Genomic DNA, 27843 nt, shown 5'->3' with positions numbered 1-27843 from the left:
AGCAGGGATATAATAGACAATACAAATATAAGGATTGATAAAATCGTAAACTACAGAAAGTGTCGCTACTAGTAATTTCTGCTACATAATTAATAAGGTGTTGATGCGTCCACGTATAAGCTCTAGGTGCTTCCAACATGCATGATCCAACGGCTACGAACCAACTCCTTTGTACCAGAGACTTCAGAACAACATCACTTCACTTCGTCTTCCTCCTTCTCGACTTTACTCCAAAAACTCTGCCTTTTCTTCCTTTTGTTCGCCAACTGTAACAATTCCCCATCATTAGAACACCTTGCCTACAAGGTGGGGATACTGATTTTTCAACTCCACATATGATTCCCAAGTGGCATCTTCCGGTCCCTGCCATGCCATCGTATCAGCACCTCCATGCATGGCTTGTTGTTCTTCTTCAACATATGACGGGCTATGGCTTTCTCGAGCTCGGGTTTCAAGGTTCTTGCGGCGTCAATGGTTGGTAGGATTGCTAAAGGTGTGACCTTCGCCCCGACTTTTCTCTTCAGCTGGGACACATGGAAAGTGGCGTGGATCTTGGCAGATGGGGGTAGATCCATACAGTAGGCCACAGAATCGACCCTCTCTAGCACTCGAAATGGGCTGCAGTACCTTGAAGCTAGCTTGAGGCCCCTCCTCTACAACACCGAAGTTTGTCTATAAGGCTGTAAACGAAGATAGACCCACTCCCCCACGGTAAACTCCCTCTTTGATATCTTCAAGTCTGCATATTTCTTCATTCATTCTTGGGCCCGATATAGATTTAATTTGAGGGTCTTCATCATTTGTTCTCAATTTTTCAACTCTTTAATTTGCTGTACCCGGCATGTAACTCCTGAGGCGAGGTGGGGCATACCCGTAAAGGGCCTCAAATGGTGACAACTTCGTGGAGGAGTGAACATTGGTGTTGTACCGCCATTCGGCCAAGGAAACCCATTTGGACCAGTTTCTTGGCTGATCTCCAGCAAAGAAGCGAAGGTAATTTTACAAACTTTTGTTTACTGCTTTCGATTGACCGTCGGATTGTGTGTGGGAGTATCGCCCCCACTACTCCACCCAAGGCATCACACTCAATGGTGAACGGTTGGAAAAAATCCGGTAAAGCCAAAATAGGTGGCTGTGTAACTACTACCTTTAGTTTTTCAAAGGCCTCCCGTGCCTTATTTGTCCATTCAAAGCTGTTTTTTCTAAGTATCTGAGTTAGAGGTGTTGTTATTCCCCTATATCCACAAATAAACCTCCAGTAATACCCTGTGAGGCCCAGAAACCCTTTCAACCCCTTAACTGAATTTGGGAGTGGCCATTGAAGCATGGCTTATAGTTTATCAAGATCTGCCCAAACCCCCTGAGCTGATATTAGGTGTCCCAAATAAGTGATTTCACTACAACCAAATCGACACTACGATAATTTGGAAAATAGTTGCTATTTCCGCAAGGTTTCCAAGGTAATTTTTTAAGTGCTCCACATGCTCCACCTCACTTTTGCTGTATATTATTATGTCATCAAAAAACACCAATATAAATTTCGATAGAAAAGGTTTAAACACCTCTTTCGTGAGGCTTCAAAAGGTTGAGGGGGCGTTAGCTAGCCCAAATGGCATAACTAAAAATTCATAGTGCCCCTCGTGTGTCCAGAATGTTGTTTTAGGCTCATGCGAATCTGGTGGTATCCAGAATGCAGGTTCAGCTTAGAAAAAAATTTAGAACCATGTAGTTCGTCCATAAGTTCTTCTACTATGGGGATAGGAAACTTATCTTTGATTGTGACCTGATTAAGTGCCATGTAGTCGACACACATGTTCCAAGTGCCATATGCTTTTCTGACCTGCAACACGGGTGAGGAAAAAGGACTTTGACTCGGTCGGATTACCCCCGAGTTGAGCCGCTCCTTCACTATCTTCTCAATTTCATCCTTTTGAAAATAAGGAGATCGATATGGTCAGACTGAAATTGGACCAGTTTGGGGCAGCAATATAATTGCATGATCATGTGTCCTAGGAGGGATAACCCCTTAGGTTAAGAGAAAACATCAAAATAGGCCTATAACAGTTCTTGCGCCAGCCCCATTTCTTGTGGTTGGTCATTATTTTCTGTTTCATGGAGTAACTATAACAGTACCCCCTGAGTCTCCAACTTGTGCTTCTTGTTTCTATCCCCTTCCTCAATAAGATGAGACGCTACCAACCATTTAATTTCCATAGCCTGGTTGAAATGGGTGAATTTCATTGTGAAGTTCTCAAAGTTCCATGGGATAGAACCTAAGCCCCTCAACCATTGGATGCCTAGCACCATGTCACACCCCACTAACACCAAAACATGCATAAACTGGTTCCTTGAATATTAAATCTGGTTTGCACACTTTCCCTTTCACTTAGGAGCTGTTCACCACAAGCCACCCTCTCCTTCACCTTCTTATATCGATTAATAGGCAGTTGGGCCTTTAGCACTACCGCAGGATCAAGAAAATTATGCGTGGACCATGTATCAATTAAAATTCTAGCCTACTGTGAGCCCACCTTCCCTTTAACCCTCATAGTTCTTGGGTTAAGGGAACCTGTGATTGCATGCAATGATATCTCCGAATTAGCTTCCACCGTAGAGAGATCTAAGGTAGCAAGTGGTTGTTCCACTTCTGGTTTATTTCCCATTTCACCTTCACCACTACCTTCCCATACCTCCTCAAGGATATATAACTTCAGTTTTTGACACTTATGGCCCAGACCCCACATGGAGTCGCAATAATAACACAATCCCCTTTTACGTCTATCTTTCATTTGGGCTTGATTAATTTTGTCGACTGGTATTTGAGGCTTAACAGCCCCTTTGGGTGGTTCAAAGTGCATGACAGGGGGTGTTTTCAAAATTCCAGGTTCACTGGAAGGCAGTATGGGGGTATAGTGGTATCTCCTTGCCAAGGCCACATTCTCCTCTTGCAATCTTGCAAGGCTATAGGCAGATATGAGATTGGAAGGGGTAAACATCCTAACCGGCACCCGGATCTCATCTTTAAGGCCACTGAGAAAGCAACTCAGTTTAAGAGGTTCCGTCAAGCCAATTGGACAGGTCTTCAAAATTAGCATTATAATCATCAACTGAACTAGTTTGGCGTAATTTAGTAAGTGCCATAGGATCATCATAGGCACTAGGGCCAAAACGCATTGACAAGGCACGAATGAAAGAATCCCAATCTGTGAAAGCTCCGATTTCCTCCATATTTTGGAACCACACTAATGCTTGTCCTTCCATGTGGAAGGATGCCAATCTCAACTTATGCTGGGGTAAGGTATTACGAAAGTTAAAAAAATGGTTTACTTATAAATCGATCCGTTAGGATCTTCCCCGTGAAATGATTGAAACTCCACTTGAACTGATCGTGGAACTACATCACCAAAAGCTTCCCTGTGATTTTCGTGGTGTGGGTGAGTGACTAAAGATGATTTGGGTTCTTCATTGTACTGACTATGTGATTTCTTTTGCAATTCCATGGTCAAGGCTGCTAGCTGATTGCTTACCTCCCAAAACAAGGCAGTCATTTTCGTTTCAAGCGTTTTGAATTTAGACTCTGAGCACTTCTACAGATTGGACAACTCAAACTCAATGGCACGGTTCTGGGTGTTTGTAGTTTTCTTCAAGGCATTAAGCCTTCTTGTAATTGGTTATATCTAGTTCCTTCAGCCATTGATTCTAAGAAAGGATCGGTGACAACTGATACCACTTGTAACACTTCACACACAAATAGGTGATAAAGGGATTTCTCACTTAGAGGGTGAGGGCCTCCAAATTTAGACGAGAGGAAGAAGATGAGAGAATTGAGGGAAAATCACTGAATATTACTTTTTGCATAAAATCGTAACAATCATCCTTCTGCCTATACATACAACAGAGGTCTAATAGAAAGTGGTCTCAACCAATGGGATAATGACACATAAAGTAGGGATATAATAGACAATACAAATATAAGGATTGATAAAATCGTAAACTACTGAAAGTGTCTCTACTGGTAATTTCTGCTACATAATTAATAAGGTGTTGTTACGTCCACGTGGAAGCTCCAGGTGCGTCCAACATGCATGATCCAACGGCTATGAACCAACTCCTTTGTACCAACCCATTTGACCAAGCATCACTTCACTTCAACTTCCTCCTTCTCGACTTTACTCCAAAAACTCTACCTTTTCTTCCTTTCATTCGCCGATTGTAACACGTTAGCCTCCATGCATGACTGCAAGCTGCATGACTTTTATGCTCCAGCGCCGTCGTGCTAACACCATTGGCCACCAGCTTTTCACCACAACACCGTCGACCCTTCAGCATTCCAAACCACCCCTCCTTAGCCCCGGTCCACCACTGTTGAAGCCCCTCTAGCTCATTTTTCGATTTAGGTATTTTAGCCTCCAACCGCCGCCCATGCTACCACCCACGGCCAACGACCACCACCACTAGCCTCACCAACACCTCTAAGCTCTTCCCTAGCTAGCTTAAGTCTTTGTTTGTCCCTGTTCAAAAGGTGGGTTTTTGACACCCACAGCCATAGTCCAAAATACATTGTTGTGTTGTTGTGCCGCCATCTCTTGCACCTCTTTAATCCTTCGAAAATTATATTTTAGCACTGTAAGTAATTTTTCAAAGAATTTCTTGAGATTTAAATATACTTTTGTACTAACAAAATCTTCTACAGTCTGGTTGGTTCTACCGGACATTGAGTCCGAGGAGTATGGGGGTTGTTTGGATGTAAGGATGGATTTTTATTTAATTGAATTATGCTTGTGTGCATTTATGTTGTGTTTGGCATCATGACATTTATTGCATCATGTCATGCATGCTCACGTATTGTGAATGAAAACTGGGTTTTCATGTAAGAGATGATTTGTTATATGTTTGAAATGAATGGATTGAACGATTTGAAAGAGAGGACAAAGGAGCTGTAGGGATGATGGTAAGCAGGGACGGTGGTAGAGACCTACCTGCGATTCCTGCCTACAGCGCGAGCTATAAGGATGGTGGTAGTTCCACCTGTGATTCCTGCCTACAGTTCTCTGATAGGTACCCCTTATGTGGAAAGGAACTATAGGGATGGTGGTAGAGTCTCCCCTGTGATTCTTGCCTACGGTGCACACTGTAGGGATGGTGATAGACAGAGATGGTGGTAGTCCCGCCTATGATTCCCGCCTACGGCGAACGCAGTAGGGATGGTGGTAAGCAGGGATGGTGATAGTGTCCCGCCTGTGATTCCCGCCTGCAGTGCCTAATAAATGATTATGTTGGGCCATTTTTTAGGAAAATTGTGGTTTATGATTTAATGGTTATGAGCACCATTTTCTGGGAAAATGGTTGGTTTATGTTTGGGCCATTTTTTGGGAAAATGGTGGATATTATTCATGGTGCGTTTTGGGTCAAATGGGATCTTTTACATGCGTTGAAAAGTAATCATTTTCGAGAAAAATAAGGGTTTTGGGTCACATTCATGTTTCATCATGTGCACACATGTTTGTTGGATGCATTAATATGTTTTTATCTCATGGGTTGTTTGGATTGTTACTTATTGAGATTCACATCTCATGTGATGTTCCTTACCCTGCGGTACCATTTTATGGTATCGCAGATTTTGATACATGTGAAGACGTTGAGCCTGAGGATTTGGCTCTGCTGGAGGAGTGATGTGGGATCACTCGCTCGTGTTGGGGAATTGTTTCGCGTTTTGAATTATGTATTTGGTATTATTCTGTTTTTATTGGATTTGTTTCCCTTTTGTCTATGTATTTGGCTTTTTACTTTATTTTCATAGATAATTATATAATTTTTTGTAATACTTTTAATTTGGTAGTCTTGTATTTAAAATTATGGTACTTGGCTGACTTATTACTTTATCCGTTGCATTGTTGTTGTACATTTTCTATCTGTATACACACTTGGCACTTATCGTTGGGATGCGTGATCCATGTTGTCATCATCCCGACGTCACGATTCCTTCATTTCCGTATGTGGGAGTCGGGGCGTCACATAAATTATTGGTGAAAACAATCTCAAATTAGATCATTTTTATAACTCTAGTGGCACCTCATGCATATATATAGTCTTTTGAGGGTGCATGTCCTAAGTGACGTTTAAATTCCCCTTTAACCAAAGTTGTTGGACAAATATGTTCTTGTGAGATTTAAACAGTATATATGATATTGTTATATGGGAATTGCCAAATAAAAGAAAATGTTATATACTATACTATATATGCGTATCAAGATCAGGTATATTATCAGGTAATTATCGGCGGGCCATGCTGAGACTGTGGAGGTGGCTCAAAGGGGACTTTTGCATGCATATATAAGGAGTTTTGAACTCTTGACATACATTATGTGAGGTGTTTGTCAAGACTAAGATAAAGATTTACCTTCGAGGTATTTCTAATTGTTTTGATCAAGCATCACCTCTTCTATTGATCTTTAAATACTACTACTTTTGGGATCATGCTTATATATATACTAGGAAGGTAGTAACGTGCAAATCACGTTTGTCTAGTTGGGTGAATTTAATTTTTTTTTAATAAAAAGGCGCACTACCATTTATATAAACTAAGGGTAAAAAATGTAATTATGCAAAGAAAGAAAACAAAAATCAACCAACCACTCCAGGATAACAATGAGAAAAAATAATGGAAAAAACACTAACCAACTAACACAAATTAAACAGACAGAGACACACGAAAGGAAGAAACACTTGACAGAGATATAAGAAAAGGAAAATCACTACACTAAAAGACCGACTGACACACTGACACCAAAAAACCCTCAACCACTCGACAGTCAAAGAAGGAAAGAGAAAAAAGAAAAAACAAACGGACTGACATAAATAAAGCCATCACTTTGACCCACGGGCACTCAAACCATCCTCATCCCCAACACTCAACCTGACCGACTGACACAAAAATCCCATCAGCCGATCCCTTCTCCCAAGACTCAAACCATCCCCTTCCCCCAAACATCAACAATAAAAAAAAAAAAAAATCCAAAAAGATCATAACATCCAATTAAAAAAATAAATAAGAAACATCTACTCTTTCCAGAAATCCAACCAAAAAACACAACCATTTATTTGATCTGAGGTTGAAAAATGTAAATACACTAAAATAAAGTGGATATATAAAAACTTCCAACAAAAAGAGAAGAACAAAGCAACTTTTAAGCTGAATATGAACAAAAGAAAAGGGAAAAACTAATATACAAGCAGCAATAATAAGGGGAAAAAAAAAACTTTCAGATCTACAAAAAAATATTCCAAATCTGAGAAATAAACACTCAGGTCTATGAGGTCAAAAACAAATATGCTAAAATCACAAATGAAAATTCATATTGAACCAGAGGAAGAGAAAAATATATATAAAACCAGAAATGAGAAAATAAGAGATGTGGAGAATAGAAGTTCGGATATGTAAGGATTCGTAAGAAAAAAAAAACCAAATATCCAACAAAAAAATGATAATAGCGAAAAAAAAAAAAAAGGCAGAAATAACATCTCAGATCACCTGTTTGAGTTTAGAAAGGAATATGCCAAGAAATAAAGAAACGGCAACAGAGAAAGGGATAAAACAAATGGAGAAGAACATACCAATATATATCAAACGAAAGAAGAAGAAGAAATTTCCAAATTTGAAAAATATAACTTAAGAGAAATAAATAAATATTATTTCCAAGTTTGAGAAAAAGATAATTGCAAGAAAAAAAAGTCCACATATAAAATGAAAAAAAAATAACATTTTCATGTCTGAGAAATAATATCTCAAATCAAGTTTGAGAAAACGCATATTGAACCAAATAAAGGAATATACACACAAACAAAAAAAAGTAAATATTAACATTTCTAGATCCAAAGAAGAGATCTATAGGATCTGTAAGCATTTGAAAAAAAAATAGCCCTGCCCAGCCCGTGTGAGTGAGGGAGCCCAACCCCTTGTGGTGAAATGGTGTCGTTTAGGCAAAAGCCCCTAGGGCTTCATCATTTTATCCCCTCTCCCCTGTTGCGCAGCTGCCCCTTTTCCTTTCCCTTTTTTTCTTTTCTTTCTTTCTTTTTCTTTTCTCTGCATTCTCCTTCATTGAGCACTGCAACACCACCCTTTGCCAACCAGTGTTTGCCTCGCGTCTCCTACGGCAAACCCCTCAACCATCGGCTTACACCATTGCCCTTCGTTCCACACTCGATGACCTCCCTCTCTCCTCACCCGATCTCCTTCCTCAAGATGCCCAACGCCGCCGTGTGGCACCTTACGGTGTCATCGACCACCTCACCGGCGACCAAACTCTATTGTCGAAGCCCCTTGGCAGCTCCTCCCCCAACCACACGCAAGAAACCCAAAATGGGTTTTCTCACTCTCGCCACCATGGTCAGCCTCTAGCCCCACAAGCCATCAACCTACCCCCTCACCACCACAACTCCACCAGCACCCCCTCAAGCTCTTCCATGCCTGGCCATAGTCCTAAGTTGGTTTGGTCGCCGACGTGGTGAGAGGGACCTCGTTTACATCGACAAGAACAAACCAACTCACATCAAGCGAAAGACCCAAAAAAAAAAAAAAAAATCTCAAATCTGAAAGATGGAGCTTTAGATTTGTACGGTTTCAAAAAGGAAACTTGTGAAAAATCAAAAAATCAAAAGAAAGATAGAGGTGGTGAGTTTTACAAATCTATCGATCTGTAAGCATTTGAAAAAAAATGGTCTTACTGAAGTTGGACGGCGGCACCGATGGGGAGAGGCGATGGCGAATTGAGTTGGAGAGGGGATGTGGGGTGGCGTTTTGGGTCTGGAGAAAGAGAGAGGGGAAGAGGGAAGACAAAAAAAATGAGGGAGCTGACACACAAACAGAATAAAATCCCTTCAGATGGCTAAAAGACAAATATATCCCTAAATACACAGAAACACATCCACTAACTTAATTAAAAGAAGGCTAAAATTGGCATAAAAAAAAATAAACGGAAGAATTACACGGATGGACAAAAATCTACTGTTCATTACTGTAGTGGCTCAAGAGCCGCTTATTATAATAGAATAGAAATAAATCAAAATAAATATTTGTGATTTTTTCAGATGTAAACCGGGACAATTACCTCTACGCATGTCTGATGAACTGCCATTATCTATACGCATGCATTGATGCAACCGACGGAAAATCACAGAAATTAAATCATTGACACAACACACCACTCACAAAATCGAGAAACACACTTCTGCATTGACACAATCCATCACTCAGAAGAAAAACACGTATAAAAAGATAAAAAAAAATTGACTGACAGAAGCCATTACTCATAATCAAAAAACACATATAAAATAAAATGACTTACACGAACTGTAAACGGAATAAAATAGAAGAGTGAGAAATAAATACAGACAGAACACAATGACAAAGAATTTATTGTTCATTCCTGTAGCAGCTGGATAGCTACTTATTATAATAGGAATATATATATATATATATCTTAATCACAAACATGGATAGGTTTCTTTTAATTTTTTTAATTCGTCTTCTTGTCACTAGCTAGACATTAATTAGTCAAACCGATTTAATGCTAAATGCATGCTAGCCATCATAATTTAAACAAGAACATGATATATAAGATTCAAAGAAAAGTTGATCTAACGTTTTTTTTAGAAGATGATGGTACCTAAATTTTATTGATAATCTTCACTTATTATGGAAGAATACTTTATACAAGAGAGAGCTTGATGGTTATTGTAAGGGGATTCCCACCCCCCCAACTTCTTAAGCCCACCAGGTTTCAAACCGACACCCAGCCCCAGGGCCCAAACTTGCCCATAAAGTAAGTCACCTATAAGGAAAAGTAAACAATCATGGTAGATGGGATGGACAAGCCTGATGTCGTTCGGCCACACTCCGCTATGGGGACTTGTACAGGGCAGAACGGGGAAAATGGAGAACCGTTAATCCTCTGACATGGGGGCATCGACGGACCACCGAAGGTAAACCAAATCGAGGAACCACGCCACATTAATGGCACCACTACCCAAGTTACACGCTACACTAATGACGTCGTCACATAGGCACGCCTCATTAAAAGACTCTGACAAAATGAACAATACAAAGGACATGGATTCCACAGGGCGAACACGATCTGTCCCCCCCCCCCTCCCCAAAAAAAAAAACTCCCAGTATAAATATCAACTTCCAAGTACGAGAAACTCTCTCTGATCCTTAGACTCTTTCATTATTTACAAACTTCCAAAAGACGATACTAACTTTGGCATCGAAGACTTCTCGGCCCCAAGGCCAACCTCTCCCAGTTGCCTTCTTCTCTATTTTCGCAAGCCTAGTTCTGAAGACCTGAGTTACTAAAACCAAGCTCAAAGGCGTACAAAACACGACGGTAATAGTTATATTCATAATCCAGCCAAAACCATGCACCTAAAAACTATGTGAAAATTATTAAAAACAATAAAATGTTCCCAAATATAAATTTATAAAAGAAAGAAACAATTAATGCCTGAGATTGTGAATACTTACATGATCTAAGACAACAAGATCAACCATATGTTTAGGAAGTTATAAAAGGGAAGAGAAACTTACCGTATTACCATACGCGCTAAATGAGGCAAGACTATTAGCTAAAGTATTGCCCTATCGGTAAACATGATGTATTCTAAAAAAGAATAGTTTTTAAGATGCAAAATATCATCCCTAATATCAAAAATTATGGTAGCAATCAAACCATTTAACTACTAGTAGGGAGTCCTATTTCACAATCATTCAATTAGTAACATAAAAGCAAGTCAATCTTTAACTGCAAGCTTTGCAAAAGTGTTAGTATGATTAGTGCCAAAAAAAAGCTATTAGGGGTCCTTATAATGCCCCCACAGTCGTAGGACCAGGGTTATCTGTAAAAGCACCAGTAATGTTGAGCTTTAGAGTTCCCGGGGGGATCCATTTCACAAGAAAAAGGCTCTTAGTTCTAATGGTAGTACTGGAAATATCAAGAGACTCGAGGATTGAAATATTGAAATGGAACAATAAGGACATAGGCTTAAGCAAGGGGATGAGATCATGCAACCACTTGGTAATATTGTAACTGATAGTACTAACACTGGTGTGGCTATCTTCAAATCTTGTCTTCTTCCTAGTTAGCCAAACCTCTCGAAGAATAAGAGAATGCAATAAGTGGGCTAGCAAGTGAAATTTGTGGGAGACAAAATAAGGATCACCATTAAATAGTGTTATTCTTCCAACAACTGCTTTTATTTCCGTTTCGTTCAGGCCAAAACAGCCAAAATTTTTCGTGCCGAAATGGTAACCGGCATGGCTTAGATGGGTGTTTCATCCCGGATTAAAGTCAAGCCATTTCGACCTCTTTCGGTCCATTTCGGCCTGATTTTGGTATTCCAGCATGATTCCACTCTGTCTCGGATTGTTTGCCGTTATTTGCTTGTAGAGCTCTTAATGGCTCGTTTGGACACTTTATCTCATAATATTTGTTCATAGTAATTAAAGGGTAATGATACCCTTACACCTCCTTTACTAAAGCTTTACTACTTTTTTTTTTTTTTTGGGTACATTTTGCTAATAAGAAGAAAATAAATTCAATCAACTAACGTAATCTTGTAATTTGATTAAAAAGAAATCCAATTTTATAAAAATTGACTCAAAGAGTAAAATAAGGTCGATTTTTATAAAATTGAATTTATTTTAATTAAATTGCATGATTACGTTAATTAATTAAATTTATTTTCTGCTAGATTATTCAAAAAGATCGTGTTCTAATATTTTTAGCTCATTCAATGAATAAAAAGAAAAAAAAAAGTTAAGTAGTAAATTAATAATAATAATAAAGGTGTACGGATTATGCTGATATTTTCAAAGAAAAAGACAAAATTAAATATATAAATAAAGCATCAATAGTATTATAAATCTTCAAGTAACCTCTTTTTCTAATATGTCTAAGAATTAATTCTGGCCAATATATCCGGTCTGTCTCGCATTTGTTTGCAGATGTTTGTTTGCATAGCTATAAGATTCGACAGGACAGTTAGTGTTGTATGTTTCATAACATTTCAGTAATATTGAACTCAGGAAAGTTACTTTGAAACTATATAGCACTACAACACAATTGGTTTTTAATGATGGTTGGAAAATTGTGACAATTCCCAAAACGTCACTAAAAAGCCTTTTTTGTGACAGTTTCTGAAAACCGTCACTAAAGACATATAAGATTTTTTTTACATTCCAACGTATGAGAAATTTACGTTCGAACGTCATATATACGTTTGGATATTGTGGCTACTTACATGCGAACGTGAAATGTTTTGGTGCCTACGTTCGAATGTCAGTAATTAATGTTCGAACGAGTCTAATTTAAAAATTATGTGATTTTTAAAGTGCATAATTTGTGAACAAGTCTAAAAAATTTACTTTTATATATTTATATATACACAATTTGTAATATATAAATATATATATATTTATATGTATTTGAAGTGCAGTGATTTAGTATTAAAGTTAGAAAATATAACATTAAAGAAAATTGAGAATTGAAATTAAAAAACTATAGAAATATTAAATAATATTTTTCTTTACATATATTAAAAGTAAAATACAAAATATGATAGAATTTCGTAAACAACACTCAGATGACAACGTTGTTCGTGCAATTCGTACTACGTACCTCCTCAGTTAAGGTATCAACCTTGTCGTTAAGGATACCTACACGATGGCTATCTTGGTGACAGACGCCTCTACAGCTACGAGCGATCAATCAGTCTTACGAACGATATGCGTAATCAGCTGTAAGATCACAGCATCAACCCAAGCAGGCCGCCTATCTCCCGCAGATGTACTCACCGGCTGCTGACTACTACTCCCCACATGATCTGGCTCAGGCTGCGTCGGAGAAACTAGATCCTCTGCAGGGTTGGCTGACGTCCCATCATCTGTCCAATACTACGTCAATGCGTGGTCATGTCGAGGGGGCACATCTGATCTTTGACCCGCTCCTCTAGCTAGTTTGGCACTCTTCGAGCATGTAATAGCCGGCTGATTAGGACACCGTATGGGAGATTATCCACGGATTCTCTCAAAGATGTGCAGTGGCAAATCTATAGGATCTCCACGTGCCACTAGTATTAAAAACTGTGCCCGAAGCCAACTAAATGTAGTTTTATGTGCCACATGATCCACGTTTGTTACAACAATAAGGTGCAACATGAGGAAGAAAAGTAACATATGGTTCTGGTTAAAAGCGTTCTTCCTCTCGATCTGCATGCGGTCCCTCCCGGTGAGGATGTACAAATCCTCATCTCGGTCATCATCTTGGGCCTCAAGCCTAGTATCCTTAGCCTCTGACCGGTCTGCATCTCTGGCTGATGCTGGCTCAAATGGGCAGCCAATAGATGATGCAGAAGTCCCTACATCCTCACGGGGTGTAGCATGTGCAGATATCTCAACTCCTCGATGAATCATGAGGTGCTCAGCGATGACATCTGATGAAACCTCAATGGAAACACCGCGTACAGTCATGGTGTGAGAGGTATATCTTCCCCCTCAATGTGCAGATATTTCCCCAGCCTCTATTGAAGAAAATATCTCTTAGGTTCGTCTGCTCCCATATGAGTTCGTCAAACTGATTGATTAAGACCTCTCGCTCTACCATGACAGTACGAACCCCGATACGAGCAGTGTCTTGAGTGGCTCCTTCCCTCCCTCGTTTCCTAGTATACAGAGGATGAGCCATATCCTGAAAATAGAAAAAGGAAAAAAAATTATTTACATTGATGCATTTTTTGTATTAATTTTAAGTAGCTCTGCATTAACATTCGAACAGAGTAAAATAAACGTTTGAACGTTCAGATAAAACGTTCGGACATGTATCCTTTACGTTAGCACGTAAAACACATATGTACGAATGTAAGCAGTAAATAAATTTAAATGGAGTACGTTCGGACATTTATATTATACGTTCGAACGTATGGGTTTTACGAGCGAACGTAAAGGATGCATGTCTGAACGTTGAAGCATAAATAAATTTAAAAAGTAGTACGTTCGGATATTATAATTAAACGTTTAGACGTAAATGTTACAAAAAAATAACATCCGAATGTAAAACAATACACGTTTGAACATAAAAGCCTTAACGGCTATGTAATTGAAACGTCGTATGTTCGAATGTCTTGGTGAAACGTTCAAACGTTACAATACAGAATGGCTGAGTCGACTCAGCCATTATTGAAATCTCGAAAATCAATCTACAAGGTTTTAAATGCAGAAATGCCACCGTAAAAATGAAGTATACACTTCAAGAAACTTTTCTACGGTGACTATTTGGCCAATGGCAAGCTGTGATGGCCGGAAAATGGAGTTGAAAATCTGGCCACCACTTGCACGTTTTAAACTAAACCGAACTCAAATCTCAATTAAAATACATGTTAGAGGTTAAAAGATGGATGCCTACCTTTTAGTGACAGTTGTGGCGGTGTTTGAAGGCAGCGGCGACGGAGGAGTGGCGGCGTACAAATGGGAACAAAGTTAGATAACGGTGAAAATGACGTTTTGTCATTCTGTTTTGGACTTATATACATGAAACGTTCGAACGTAATTCTTAGTACTTTCGAACATTTGTCGATTGATTTTCCAAAATATTCAAAAATATTATATTGTATTATTAATATATGTTATATATTATAATATATACTATAACATGTAGCATACTATATCTAATATTATATTATAATATATATTGTATATTATAGTATATATATATACTGTGTATTGTATATATAATGTATTATATAGTATATTATATATTGTACTATATGTCTAATATTATAGTATATATCTAATATTATATTATATATTATAATATAATATTATTATATATTATAATATAATATATTATATGTTATATATATAGGATCCATTATAAACTAATGAAAATAACATTAGAACCACAAGTTCTTATTACTAGCCCAAAAGGATATACTTTGTTATTAAAATCTAGTACACAAAATTCTAGTGTACTGATATGAACTGGTTCCCATCATGTACAAATTTCTAAATAGATTAATTAGAATCAAATTACTCTCCCTAATGCATAACAATTAGATTAATTGGTTTCTTTGAATTTGTGAGTGCTAGTTATATTTCTAAAGTTTAGGAATATATTAATACATATTGTTATGATTTTATGCTTAATCTTGAAACAATTGTAATTATTATTTGTGAATTTTGGGAATAGTTTGTGAGTTTTTTATTTTCATTGATGAATTAATATGTGTAGAAATATTGTTGTGAGAATATTATTGTTGTTGTGATATGGATTTGAAATATTGTGATTATTGTTTGTGAATTTTTATTGAATATGTTTAACAAGAAAATTATAAGTTTAGGATCTTAATTTAAGTAAAGATTAAAAACATTTAATATATATTTAATATGAGAATTAATATTTAACATTTAATAAGTATATATAATATATTCATACTAATTTTGTTAGAATATGATTATTATTCAAATTATAAGTATAGTTTAAAACTTAATCTTAAAAAAAAGAAAAAAATATATATAACTTAACTATATATAAAATATAATACTTTTTTCATATAGAGGGAGATAAAAAACGGGGCTATTCATTGGATTAGTAAATAGCAAGGCAATTTTAGTGGGAGGATCGATCCCTTTTGTTTTCAAAGTAATGTTCAAACCTCCTCCATGATTGTGTTTCAAGTAATAAATATATAGAGGATTGACTAGCTAGCTAGCTTGGTGATCATGTTTTAGTTGTGTACCTTCATTTGTTCCGTTTGTGGCTATGGAGTGGGCCATACGTATCTTCAGACATCGATATAGGTGTCCATTAAGTGAGTCTCAGACGTACGGGCCTCTGCTGATAGTCGTGGTTATATTAAATGTCCATGTCGATGGTGTAAGAATTTGTATGCGATAGGTTTGGATGAAGTTAGAAGTCATATATTTATGAACGGTATGGATCTGGGTTGGATGAAATTAAAAGTTATACAAATTATGACCCTCAGATTATGTGATTCCAAAAAATTATTACTATATAGTATATATATAGTGCATTATATATATAATGTATTATATATAGACTATATATATAGTGTATTATATAGTATTATATATATACTATACTATATATATAATACTATATATGTACTATATATATTATATAGTACTATATATATATAAGTTTTGTTGTTAGTTTTATTAATTATATATTTTATATATACAGTATATTATATATACTATATTACTATAATATAGTATATAATATAGTATATATAGTATACTATATATAGTCCAAATTATTCACATTGGCATCCACCTCTCATAATCCTAAAAATGAACATTTTTCTTCAACATATTCACAAGTGATTGGAGATGATGCCTAGATACACACCTTGAGTAAAAAAGAATTTAATAAGTATCAAATAATATCTCGAACAAGCGGGTTATATGAAAGAAGAAAATAGTCACAAAAAGTTAGTATTTTTCTCAACTTTTCAAAAATAAAAAGAGATTACATTGAAGAGAAATATTATGAGTATCGAGAAAAAAATACATATATATATAACTATTATATTAATAAATACTAACCTATGAAGCTAAAAGTAACGTTCGAACGTGCATTTTTTTCATTCGGACGTTAACATTATATTCCCGCTCGATTTTCTCATATCTGTGATGATCTTCCCACGTTCGAACGTACAATTATAATACGTTCGAACACGAGAAGAAAAATACAAGAAATTTTTCACTCTATTAAGGCACCTTTGTGATGATCTGAAACATTTGGACGTTAAATATTTACGTTTGTAAATTTTTCTAACGTTCGAACATGCAAAATAAAAGTGCGGGAAATTTCCTGCTCGATTTAGGCACCTCTGTGATGATCTGAAATGTTTGGACATTAAAATTTTACATTCGAACGTTAGTCGATGAAAATCACTGGGAATTTATAGACGTTCAAATGCCAAATTTCCTAACGTTCAATTATGAAAATAAAAGTGCAAGAAATTTCCCGCTAGATTTTGAAGACTGTCATAGGAAGATACGTTCGAATGAGTATAGAAAAAATGTCCGAACGTTATCTGCAGAAAATTTAACCGAGTTTTTGAACGTTCTACCGTCATCTAAAAATTGGGTGGGATAACATAACGTTCGAACGTACAACTTAAACATTCAAACGTTCCATCTAAAGAGTTTGTGATTGAATGAATACACGCACAAGAGGCAGCAGACTCATTTCTACTGCTTCTCTCGTGCGCACAACAGAGAGAAATGGTGAGAGAGGGTATTCTTGGGTTAGAGGGAGAAAGGGTTAGAGAGAGAGAGAGAGAGTTCAGTGAGTGGGAGTTGAGTGAGAGAGGGTCGTGGGTTAGAGAGAAAGAGAGTTATAGTGAGAGAGTGTTAGAGTGAGAAAGAGTTGAGTTAGAGAGGGTTAATTAATATTTTCAAACTCTAGTTTCATTGATTTTGGTAAGGACAAACTATTTTTCTTTTGTATTTACTTGAATTTTATGATATTTGTCTTGTGTTTTTGTTATATATATGCTTCTAATAAGTTAGTATTGTATTTTTTTAAAGGATTGGTTGTGATTATTGGCAAGTTGAAAGCTTTTGATTTGTGAGAAGATATTGTGAGTGCTAGATATATTTCTAAATTTTAGCAATATGTTTATACATTTTATGCTTACTCTTGAAATATTGTGATTATTGTTTGTGAATTTTTATTGAATATGTTTATATGGTTAGAAATATATTGTGTTTATGTTTTGGAGAATCGTGAAATTTTTGATATTATAATTTTTTATCCCTTTCTTTAACAAGAAAATTATAAGTTTAGAATCTTAATTTAAGTAAAGATTAAAAACATTTAATATACACTTAATATGTGAATTAATATTTAACATTTAATAAGTATATATAATATATTCATACTAATTTAGTTAGAATATGATTATTATTCAAATTATAAGTATAGTATAAAACTTAATTATAAAATATATATATATATAACTTAACTATATATAAAATATAATATACATATAATAACTATAATTAATAATTACTTATTAAATATTCTTACCATTGTGAGGTTCCAAACCATTATATTATGAAATATATATATATATATATATTTATATATATAAAGAAAGAAAGTAAAATACTATTCAATAAAAGTCTTGAACCTACCAAATAAGTAGAGTTGGAATAAATAAATATACATATTTAAAAGAAACTAGAGAGTAAATAAATAAGGATCAAATAAAAGCTTATATAAAAATTATATACTTATTGTCTATATAAGTAAATAACTCACTCAATTAAGTATAGCAATTAAAATTATAATTTAGGAATGATAATAATTAAAATTATATAATAACCTTTAAAATTATATATAACAATTATAATAACAATAATATAATAACGAAGAAGAATGATCTTGAAGAAATGTCTATCAGTTTGCTTGATTATCATAGTCTCTCCGACCTTAACAACTCTCATCTGGTCTTGACAACTCCGACCTTGAGAGTTGTCAGGACTGGAAAGTTTATGACAGTTAAGCAATTAGACTTAAATTTAGATGTTTTTTCAAGATCATTCTCCCTCGTTATCTACTAATGATAAGAAACTTGTGAACATATTCTTCCATCTGTCTCTAATTTAACATTATAACATGCATTACTATTTGTTTGACAATCTAGACATAGAACATGAGGATATTGTTTGTAGTGTTTTTTTATAGATATGGTGTGACATTGTATAAATAACCTTAGACCCGTTTGGGAATTAGTGTACATTTATGTGTCTACTAATTCCTGAATTATCCAGTGTGGACATTTTGAGATTATGTTATCTGTATTGCACATTTTTGTTACTCCTACTTTCCACGTTTAATATGAAGTTTCAATGTCTTCCTCTACTGTACTTCGGGTATATTATTCGTAGAGTTACAATCCCTCTATTTGAACGTGTATACTTGGAGAATTTTGGGGAGGTGCTGTCGAAATTTCTACTAACGTGGAAAGTACAAGAGTCCCGAGATTTGTGCAATATGGATAATATAATCTCGAATGGGATAGGACCAACTAACTTATAAAAAAAATGAGAAATAGAGCATGACATGCATGTGAATTTTCTATATACGTGTTATTAATAGATAGATGTTTTAAAAAATAGAAAAAAATTAGATGCGTCTGGTCGATAGACTTGGAAAGGATTACGTACCCTATGCGCGTAGAGTAAGAACATTCATTGATTTTGCAGGGGCATCTGCTGATAGTCGTGGTTACATTAAATATCCATGTTGAAGGTGTAAAAATTTGTGTGCGATAGTGTTGGATGAAGTAAAAAGTCATATATTTGTGAACGGTATGGATCTGGAGTATACCCGATGGGTACTGCATGGTGAGCCGTATGAACAGTCATCAAATGTATTCGTCAATCATCACAATTATTTACAGCACATGGATGATGATTATGAGCAGGATGAGATGGAGGAGATGTTGGGTGACATTAGAGCGGGGATGTTTATGGATGAGGTTGACGACAATGCCTGAAGTGGCGGAGTGACTGATTGTATGACCCTTGGGTGCACAAACGGGTTATGATTTAATTGATGGAGAGTTGGGTAAAGTTCGGTGGTATGTGCTAAATAATTACCTGGAGATTGATGATTATCTCAAGCATGTCGTTTCATGCTTTGAATAATTCTAGTTTTCTTGAATTTTAACTATAATAGTTGTGCTCAAAATATACTTCTTTTGCATTTATCTATAACAGTGAGCACATGGACAAATTTAGGAAGGAAGACGTAGAAAATATAAAGGCAAGACACGAGGAAGAGTTTTCTGGATGGTTTGAATAACGTATATGAACTAAAATTATATATATGTTATATTTTGAAACTTTTAACTCTGGGTAATTTTTAATAAATATGTATTATTTCAATCGTTAGATTTTGCAACAATGTGCTCATGATCCCGGATCAATTTCTTCTGAATTGTATGCATTGGCCCGTAGTCCCTTAAATAGAGCACTTTGATATACTGCATGCACGGTTCGAGGTTATAGATCATTTCTTACTCTAGACCATGAACGTAATATAAAGACTCAAAATTCTGGTGTGTTGGTCGATGGGAGTCATGGAATAGATGATAGTGACTATTATGGTTTCATACGTGATATTATCGGATGGAAATATCTGGGTGGGTCTGTAACATATGTCTTTAAATGTGATTGGTGAAATTTAGGCGGTGGTTGGGTTTTGATACATAGGAATAATCACTTTACGAATGTCAATACTGCATCTAAATGATACGAAGATGATCCATTTGTATCAGCTTGTCAAGCTACCCAAGTCTATTACTTGATTGATCCAATGAAAAGTATTGATGAAGATAATGGAGAGATAATTTGGCGAGTCATACAAAAATTTGTGCCTCGAAATATATATGAAGTAGGAACAAGTGCAAATTAAGAGAATAGTGGAGATGAAGATGACACTCCGATTGTAGAGGCATACCAGGAAGATGGAGAGGGTATTAACTTGTTTGTTGACCTCAGTGCACTCGAGTTACTCCCCTTGTGTAGAGATGATGTCCCACCCGTCCATCTCGACCCGTCCGTATTAAATGATCATTTAATTTATGTAAGTGAGTAGGAAGAAGATGAAGACGAATCAGAATCCGGGTAGAAGGTGGATAAGGAGGATGAAGAATAGGTGCATGATGATGATGAAGATGTTATTGAGAGAGATTTTGAAAGAAGCATGGAAAATACATCCAAAGATGAAGAATAAAAGTACTAAATATTTTATTCATATAGGTGACTATAAAATATCTTGAATTTTCATAATTTCTTTTAATTAATTTTCTTTGATATAATTAATTATTTTCAAGGATGCCGCCAAAACGACGAAATGTGCCTCCACTAAGTCCAAGTCTCGAACCCATTGAGGACTCAAGGAATCCGCTCCTGAAGATCAAGTTAACACGCAAGAGAACAACAACCAGTCGACACCTACCAGTAAGGAAATATTTTCGTTGATAATTAATTATATAGTTAATACTTTTGTCTCAATAACTATATAACTATAATTATACTATTATCATGTAGTTGATGCATCTGCACATTGCGGTCATGGCTATACATGTGGCATCTCTCTTGAGAAGAATAGAAGGCACAGAAAACTCAACATCATCATTCCTGATAATTTCACTGGAGGAGTGTATGATAGTGCAGAATCGTTTTCCTCCTATATTGGTACAGTAATTCGAGCTTATGCTCCATTTTATGTGTGCTCATGGCGAGATGTTCCGAATGAGATTAAGAAGCACATTCGAAGTCGTGTGCTGGTAAGTTTACTTTGAGAGTATATATTTTTTCACCTAGATTAGTATATCATATTTTTAAATTGATTCACTAGTTATGATGAATTCAACCTCGACTTTGACCGTAGTAAGGATTTGAGAACTGTGAATGAGTTTATGGCTACACTATTCCAACGTCACAAGAGACGATGTCATGACCACTTCAAGAAGTTTGAGACGTTGAAAGAGGTTGCACAGTCTCCTTTCCAGCAAATGAAATTAGATGATTGGATAAAGTGTTGTGATCTTTTTGCATTTCCAAATTATCAAATATTTTACATTTATATCTTTTAATTATTTACAGTCATATTCGTTTTATATATTATATGTATATATATTACAATTAACATTCTTAATATATTTTGTAGCATTTGAGTTCTACAAATGCAAAGAATAGATCTATTCTGACTGTCCACCATCATGCCAGTTCAAGGTCATTCCATCGTCATGCAGAAAAAAAGGTAATAAAAAAATTATAGAATTTGCTTATTTTTTTGATATTCTTTTATTTAAGTACTAACATTATCTTTTTAAAATTGCTAATGTTGCTTTGTTAGAAACATAATGATTCTGAAAACTTTTCTTACATTCATGTTTATGCTGCTGCTCACACTAATGAGCATAGTGAGTGGATGGATCCTGTCGCTGCAGATAATTATGTAAGCAGTGTTAATTTTGTTAAATGAATTTTGGAACATGTGAATAATTTATTTTTTATTTCTATTTCTTTTAATATGTTACTTATTAACGATCATTACCTTTCAAATTGCAGGAGAAAATGATGGAGATGCAGTCGGCTTCTGGGAAATCCTCTCCTAGTGACATAAACATATCAATACTGCTACATACAAGCCATTCTGCGCACCACTTGCGCACCGAGAGATGACATGGCATATGTAGGGGCATTTAAGTAAATTTAGAAAATAAAAGAAAAAGGAAAACCAGCATCTCGTTTCCCTCCCAGCCAGCGTCTCTGTTTCCCTCCCAGCAGCGTCTCCCTTCCCAGTTCCCAGCTCATTTCCCTCCCTCCCACTTCGTACAGTCGCGTGTCTCTCCACAGCTCTTTCTGAACGAAGCCTTCCCCAAATATCTTCATCTGCACGCGATGGTGAGATTGATTTGAAGTAAGTGTACAAAAACACATTTATTTATTATATTTATTATATTTTTGCAACTAAAATTTTTTAGAAGAAAAAATGTGAGCTATCTGAATGTACAAAAAAAATGGCATGATTCAGTGTTAAAACTCTCGTAAAAATGGGTAAATATAAGCCATGATGAGTGAAAAAGAGAGGAGCTTTTCCTCTAAAATGTCGCCAATCATGGAATGAAATAGTATGTGTTAGATGGGCTGGTGAATTCATATTTTTCTATGTGATGTGCACTTGTTATGCCCACATGCTTATGGATGTCATGCCTTTTGCTTCTTTGAATAATGTTTCATATTTTCTCTGCCATGCCTCATGCTTCTGCTATTATCCTGTTTTGTTTCCCAGTTATGGGCTACTCATTGCCAATGTTTCTTTTAGAGGGAAGATTACATCAAGCTTAAATTAGGTAAATGATTTCCTTGAATGAGAGAAGAATGCTTATTATTGCCCATAATCTCACTTTGATATGCCTTTTAATTGTGCTATAGGCTATTGGGAAAATCATTTCTAGAAGAGTCTTGATTCCTCAAAATCTCACTTTGATATGCCTTTTAATTGTGCTATAGGCTATTGGGAAAATCACTTCTATAAGAGTCTTGATTCCTCAATACCTCCTTACTAATGAACTTTCATTTCATTATGGATCTCATAATTGAGTTGGAAATCATATTATGGCAACGTTTTGTACAATATATCTTGATTGAAGGGTTAAAATGATTGAAGAACATAAAAACATCACATGACTGGTGGGAAAGGGGAAGTAGAGCTGTCAATGAAAAATTAGTTGTTTAAAGTTCTATCTATGTTTAGCATTTCTAGAATTTAGAATATCAACTTGTTATGAACTTAGTTTGAGATTTTTAAGAAGTTTCAAATATTTGAATTTTTTTTTTTTTTTTTGCATTGCTTGGATTTGGAATCCCAAGTATGTTAAAAGTTTTTCCTATCTATTTAGTGATTGTATTGGATTAATTTCCATTTTACACTCTTATTCTTGTGCAGGACATTCAAGCACTGATCAACAAAATTATTAAGTGTATAGTGGCTCCTCTTCAAGCAAAGTATTTTGATGGAGCGTGGGAAAGAGCACGCATCTCCTATCACACCTCCTACCACAAATCCATCAACAAATCCATCAAATCAGATGATACCAAGACCATTTTATACATATTTTTCAACACCTCCTTGCATGGATACATCTATCAATCCTGCAAATCAGGTATTATGAATTTAAAAAATTTTGATGCGGGCCAGCCAATAGATTTAATTTTGATTTTGATATATCTTTAGACCATTTTAGTTTGAATTGTTATATATATATATATATATATATATATATATATGAATTAATTGGAAAAATAACATTAGATGCTTTCTTTTTGAGACAAGAAAGTAGTAGTGGTGTAGGTACTGCTTGTAATTGGTTGAACTAGTATGTGTATATAATTAGATGCCTTATATTATATGCCTTATATATATATATATGTTTATATAATTGGTTGAACTAGTACGTGTGTATATAGTACTGCAGTAATCTATTGGTTACTTGTATATAATTAGATGCCTTATATTATATGCCTTATATTATATATATATATATATATATAATTGGTTGAACTAGTACGTGTGTATATAGTACTGCAGTAATCTATTGGTTACTTGTATATAATTAGATGCCTTATATTATATATATTTATATAATTGGTTGAACTAGTACTTGTGTATATAGTACTGCAGTAATCTATTGGTTACAGTACTGCAGTAATCTATTGGTTACGTGTATATAATTAGATGCCTTATATTATAATATATATATTTATATAATTGGTTGAAGAACTAGTACGTGTATATATATATATATGAAAGTAGAAGTGGTAGGTACTGCTTGTACTGCTTATAATATATATGAACAATCTTTAAGCTTAGCTAATGAAATAGATTTTTAATTTTATTTGATTATAATTAATTATTACCTATATATCATGTTTTGTAAGGATCGATCGGTCGATCGCGCGCATTAGGTGATTGAATTAATGTATCTATAACTTGTTTTATATTAATGTCTATATTTATTACTACATTCTTGATTAATTGTCATTATTGATCTACATGTTAGGTGATACCAATGTCTTTTTATCCGGATTTCTCAAGCTATATGCATGAGGGCCATACACCAATGCCACATGCTTGGTTCCCACCATTCTTACCTCGTCCTAGTGCCAACCCAACTCCATGGACTTGTCAGGTGATGAGTTAAATTTTTAAGTAGCGTGTGTATTTTTCAAAATGTTTGAATTAATCCAAAATATTGTTGTCAACTGAATGCAATCTTTTTTTGGGATTTCAGTCATCAACCTCCTCTCCGATTGGTTTAAACACTGCAAGCTCAAGCCATGTGGAAGAAATTCAAGAGCCAACACCTGACTCGAGGGAGGTTGAAACTTTGTCCACGCCCTCTGATTCCAAAGATGATAATGAGACCGAGACAGAATTTACAGTGCATACTGAGGGGGGGGCCGATATCATTGAGGAACCGAAATTGGGGATGGTGTTTAACTCTAAAGAAGAGTTAATTTCTTACTATAAAAGTTATGGGAAACAATGCGGTTTTGGGATATCGACACAAAGGAGTCATAGGTTTGAGGATGGGAGGCTCAGATATATCACATTGGGTTGTGCTCGTGGTGGGAAGGCACGGAATCGGACCACAAATGTCGCTCGACCACGTCCGACATCAAAGATAGGCTGTAATGCAAGGATAAACGCTACGTTTTTTGAAGGGGTGTTGAAGTTGTTGACTGTGCACAATACCCACAATCACGGACTAAGTCCACAAAAATCAAGGTTCTTCCGCTGCAATAGAGAAGTGAGTTTGTCTGTTAAGAGAATGCTAGATACAAATGATCAAGCTGGTATCAGAATGAATAAGAGCTTCGCCGCTCTTGTGCAAGAAGCAGGTGGGTTTGAGAACTTGCCATTCAATGAAAAAGACTGTCGTAACTACATTGACAAGGCACGCCACCTTCGACTTGGGAAAGGTGGTGCTGGAGCCCTCCATGAATATTTTGCTAGGATGCAATACAAGAATAATGGATTCTTTTCATTACTGGATATGGATGATAATGGGAGGTTGAAAAATATCTTCTGGGCAGATGCACGGAGTAGGGCATCATACAAATATTTTGGTGAAGTTGTCACGTTTGACACTACCTATTTGACAAATAGGTATGGGATGCCGTTTGCACCATTTGTTGGTGTAAACCACCATGGACAGTCAATCCTTTTGGGGGCAGGATTGATTTCTAATGAGGATACAGAAACGTTCACATGGTTGTTTCAGAGTTGGTTGAACTGTATGGATGGTGAAGCTCCAAAGGCTATTATCACAGATCAAGATAGAGCCATGAAAAATGCAATTGCGCTTGTCTTTCCGAATACCCGACACCGATTTTGCTTATGGCACATACTGAAGAAAGTACCTGAAAAACTCGGTTCACATGGTGCATACAAAGATGGGTTGAAAAGCCAGTTGCTTAAGTGTGTGTATGACTCTCAAACAATAGAGGAGTTTGAGAAATGTTGGGAAGTGATGATTACAACATACAACTTGCAGGAGAATGCTTGGTTGGGGAGTTTATATGCTGAGCGTACCTATTGGGCACCGGTATTCTTGAAAGAAGTTTTTTGGGCTGGAATGAGTACAACCCAACGAAGTGAGAGCATGAATGCATTTTTTGACGGGTATGTTCATGCAAGAACAAACTTAAAAGAATTTGTTGATCAATTCGATAATGCGTTGAGGAAGAAGATTGAAAATGAAAATGCGGCGGATTTTCACTCATTCAATGTCACAATTCCTGCAGTCTCTATTTCTCCACTTGAGAAGATATTTCAAGCCACATACACCAATTCTAAATTTAGAGAAGTTCAAAAAGAAGTAATAGGAATGGTTGGTGTTCTTCCAACTCTACACCGGAAGGATGGTGTAATTGCAACGTACCATGTAGAAGATGAAGTTTGTGTTGATGATTTCATCAAGGAGGTGACCCAAACGGTGTATTTTAATGAGGCTGAAGTTGATGTGAAGTGTTCATGTGCACTGTTCGAAATGAGAGGGATATTGTGTAGACATGCATTAGCCATTATGAGAGTTAACAAAGTGAAAAAGGTGCCAGAAAAGTATATATTAGATCGATGGAGGAAGGACATTAAAAGAACATACACTTTTATACGAAGTACTTATGACTCAGTTGATGCAAGGCCAGAAGTGAGCAGGTATTCACGCATATTGAAGGTATGTCATTTTCTTCTTTTCACTTTGTGACATTCACGTTGATTTTGTTGGTCGTGGTTTGTTACGTGGTGGGATTTTGACATTCTTTTTTTTCTTATGAACTTATAAAAAAAAATATTAAAGGTCTGCTATGACGTTGCCACAAATGCAGCGTCATGTGATGAGCATGCTAATGATATGATAGATAAGTTACATGCCATGAACATCGTCTATCGCACGAAGAAGTCGCCCCAACGACCCTTGGAACATGTTGCAGATACAATTGTCGATGCACCTACAGCTGAGAATTCAAAGAAAGTCCTGAGTCCACTTGTAGTTAGAGGTAAAGGGAGACCGCCATGCCTCAGGAAAAAATCAATGATTGAGAGAGTCAAGCCCACAACCAAGAAGGCTACTCAAAAGGGAAAACGTAAACAGGTGAACTCAGTGTTCCATTATGAATATTTGATATTTTTATCTTTTCAATATTTGTTTGTTAGACTTCATTTGATTTTTTATTGATCTGTAGCCACATGGAAGAGATATCGACAGGGTTGACACGTGCAGAAATTTATTTGGGCAAACAAATGTCGGGACACAAGAGAGTGTTGTCTTTGAGGTAGTTCATGATTCTATTGTCATACTTTTTTATTCTAACTTTTTTTTATTGTTTTGAAGTTCACAATATGATTCTAACCCATACACTTTTATATCTATTTTTAGCCTCTTCAAAACACTACCGAAGTGTTGGACTTTGGTGAAACCCAACTTGGGGATGGCACATATGAAGCTCTAGATGGGACTGAAGATCATGGACATGTGCAAGGATGAAGATGTTGAAATACTTTCATCTCTTTCTAATTTTGTGCACGGACTTGTTTATGTTATGACTCGGTTGGTATAATGATGGGAGGTTGAGATTTTGAGTTGTAAGTGTTAAGTCATACTTGTGAAGTAGGGAGTATGCTATTGGTATATGCAATAGAATCTTATATATAATGAAATTATATTTTGTTGCTTGAA

General features: G+C 35.8%; 1 protein-coding gene and 2 long non-coding RNA genes across 3 annotated transcripts; all 3 read left to right on the top strand.

The window, feature by feature from the left end:
• The first annotated feature begins 8 nt into the window (after positions 1-8).
• LOC108996091 lies at positions 9-21308 on the top strand. The gene is made up of 3 exons (XR_001996957.2): positions 9-993; positions 20926-21052; positions 21143-21308. It is a non-coding gene; the product is annotated as an uncharacterized LOC108996091 (long non-coding RNA).
• Positions 21309-23567: 2259 nt separating this feature from the next.
• LOC108996210 lies at positions 23568-24968 on the top strand. The gene is made up of 3 exons (XR_004797637.1): positions 23568-23766; positions 24664-24792; positions 24895-24968. It is a non-coding gene; the product is annotated as an uncharacterized LOC108996210 (long non-coding RNA).
• On the top strand, positions 24966-27843 carry LOC108996244 (protein FAR1-RELATED SEQUENCE 5-like). The gene is made up of 4 exons (XM_018972010.2): positions 24966-26841; positions 26965-27258; positions 27350-27439; positions 27544-27843. Exons 1-4 carry the CDS (start codon positions 25093-25095, stop codon positions 27649-27651), a joined length of 2241 nt encoding a protein of 746 aa, XP_018827555.2. The 5' UTR covers positions 24966-25092; the 3' UTR covers positions 27652-27843.

This window comes from Juglans regia, chromosome 1 (genome assembly GCF_001411555.2).
Source record: "Juglans regia cultivar Chandler chromosome 1, Walnut 2.0, whole genome shotgun sequence".
NCBI classification, from domain to species: Eukaryota; Viridiplantae; Streptophyta; class Magnoliopsida; order Fagales; family Juglandaceae; genus Juglans; species Juglans regia.
This window is presented reverse-complemented; position numbering and strand designations above follow the sequence as displayed.

What these genes read in the sequence shown, in the direction of transcription:
- LOC108996244 (XM_018972010.2), top strand. Translation starts at nt 25,093, where the DNA reads ATGGTGTTTAACTCTAAAGAAGAGTTAATTTCTTACTATAAAAGTTAT. An exon ending in GGTATTCACGCATATTGAAG is followed by an intron (nt 26,842 to 26,964) that starts GTATGTCATTTT and finishes AAAATATTAAAG; the next exon opens with GTCTGCTATGACGTTGCCAC. An exon ending in AAAAGGGAAAACGTAAACAG is followed by an intron (nt 27,259 to 27,349) that starts GTGAACTCAGTG and finishes ATTGATCTGTAG; the next exon opens with CCACATGGAAGAGATATCGA.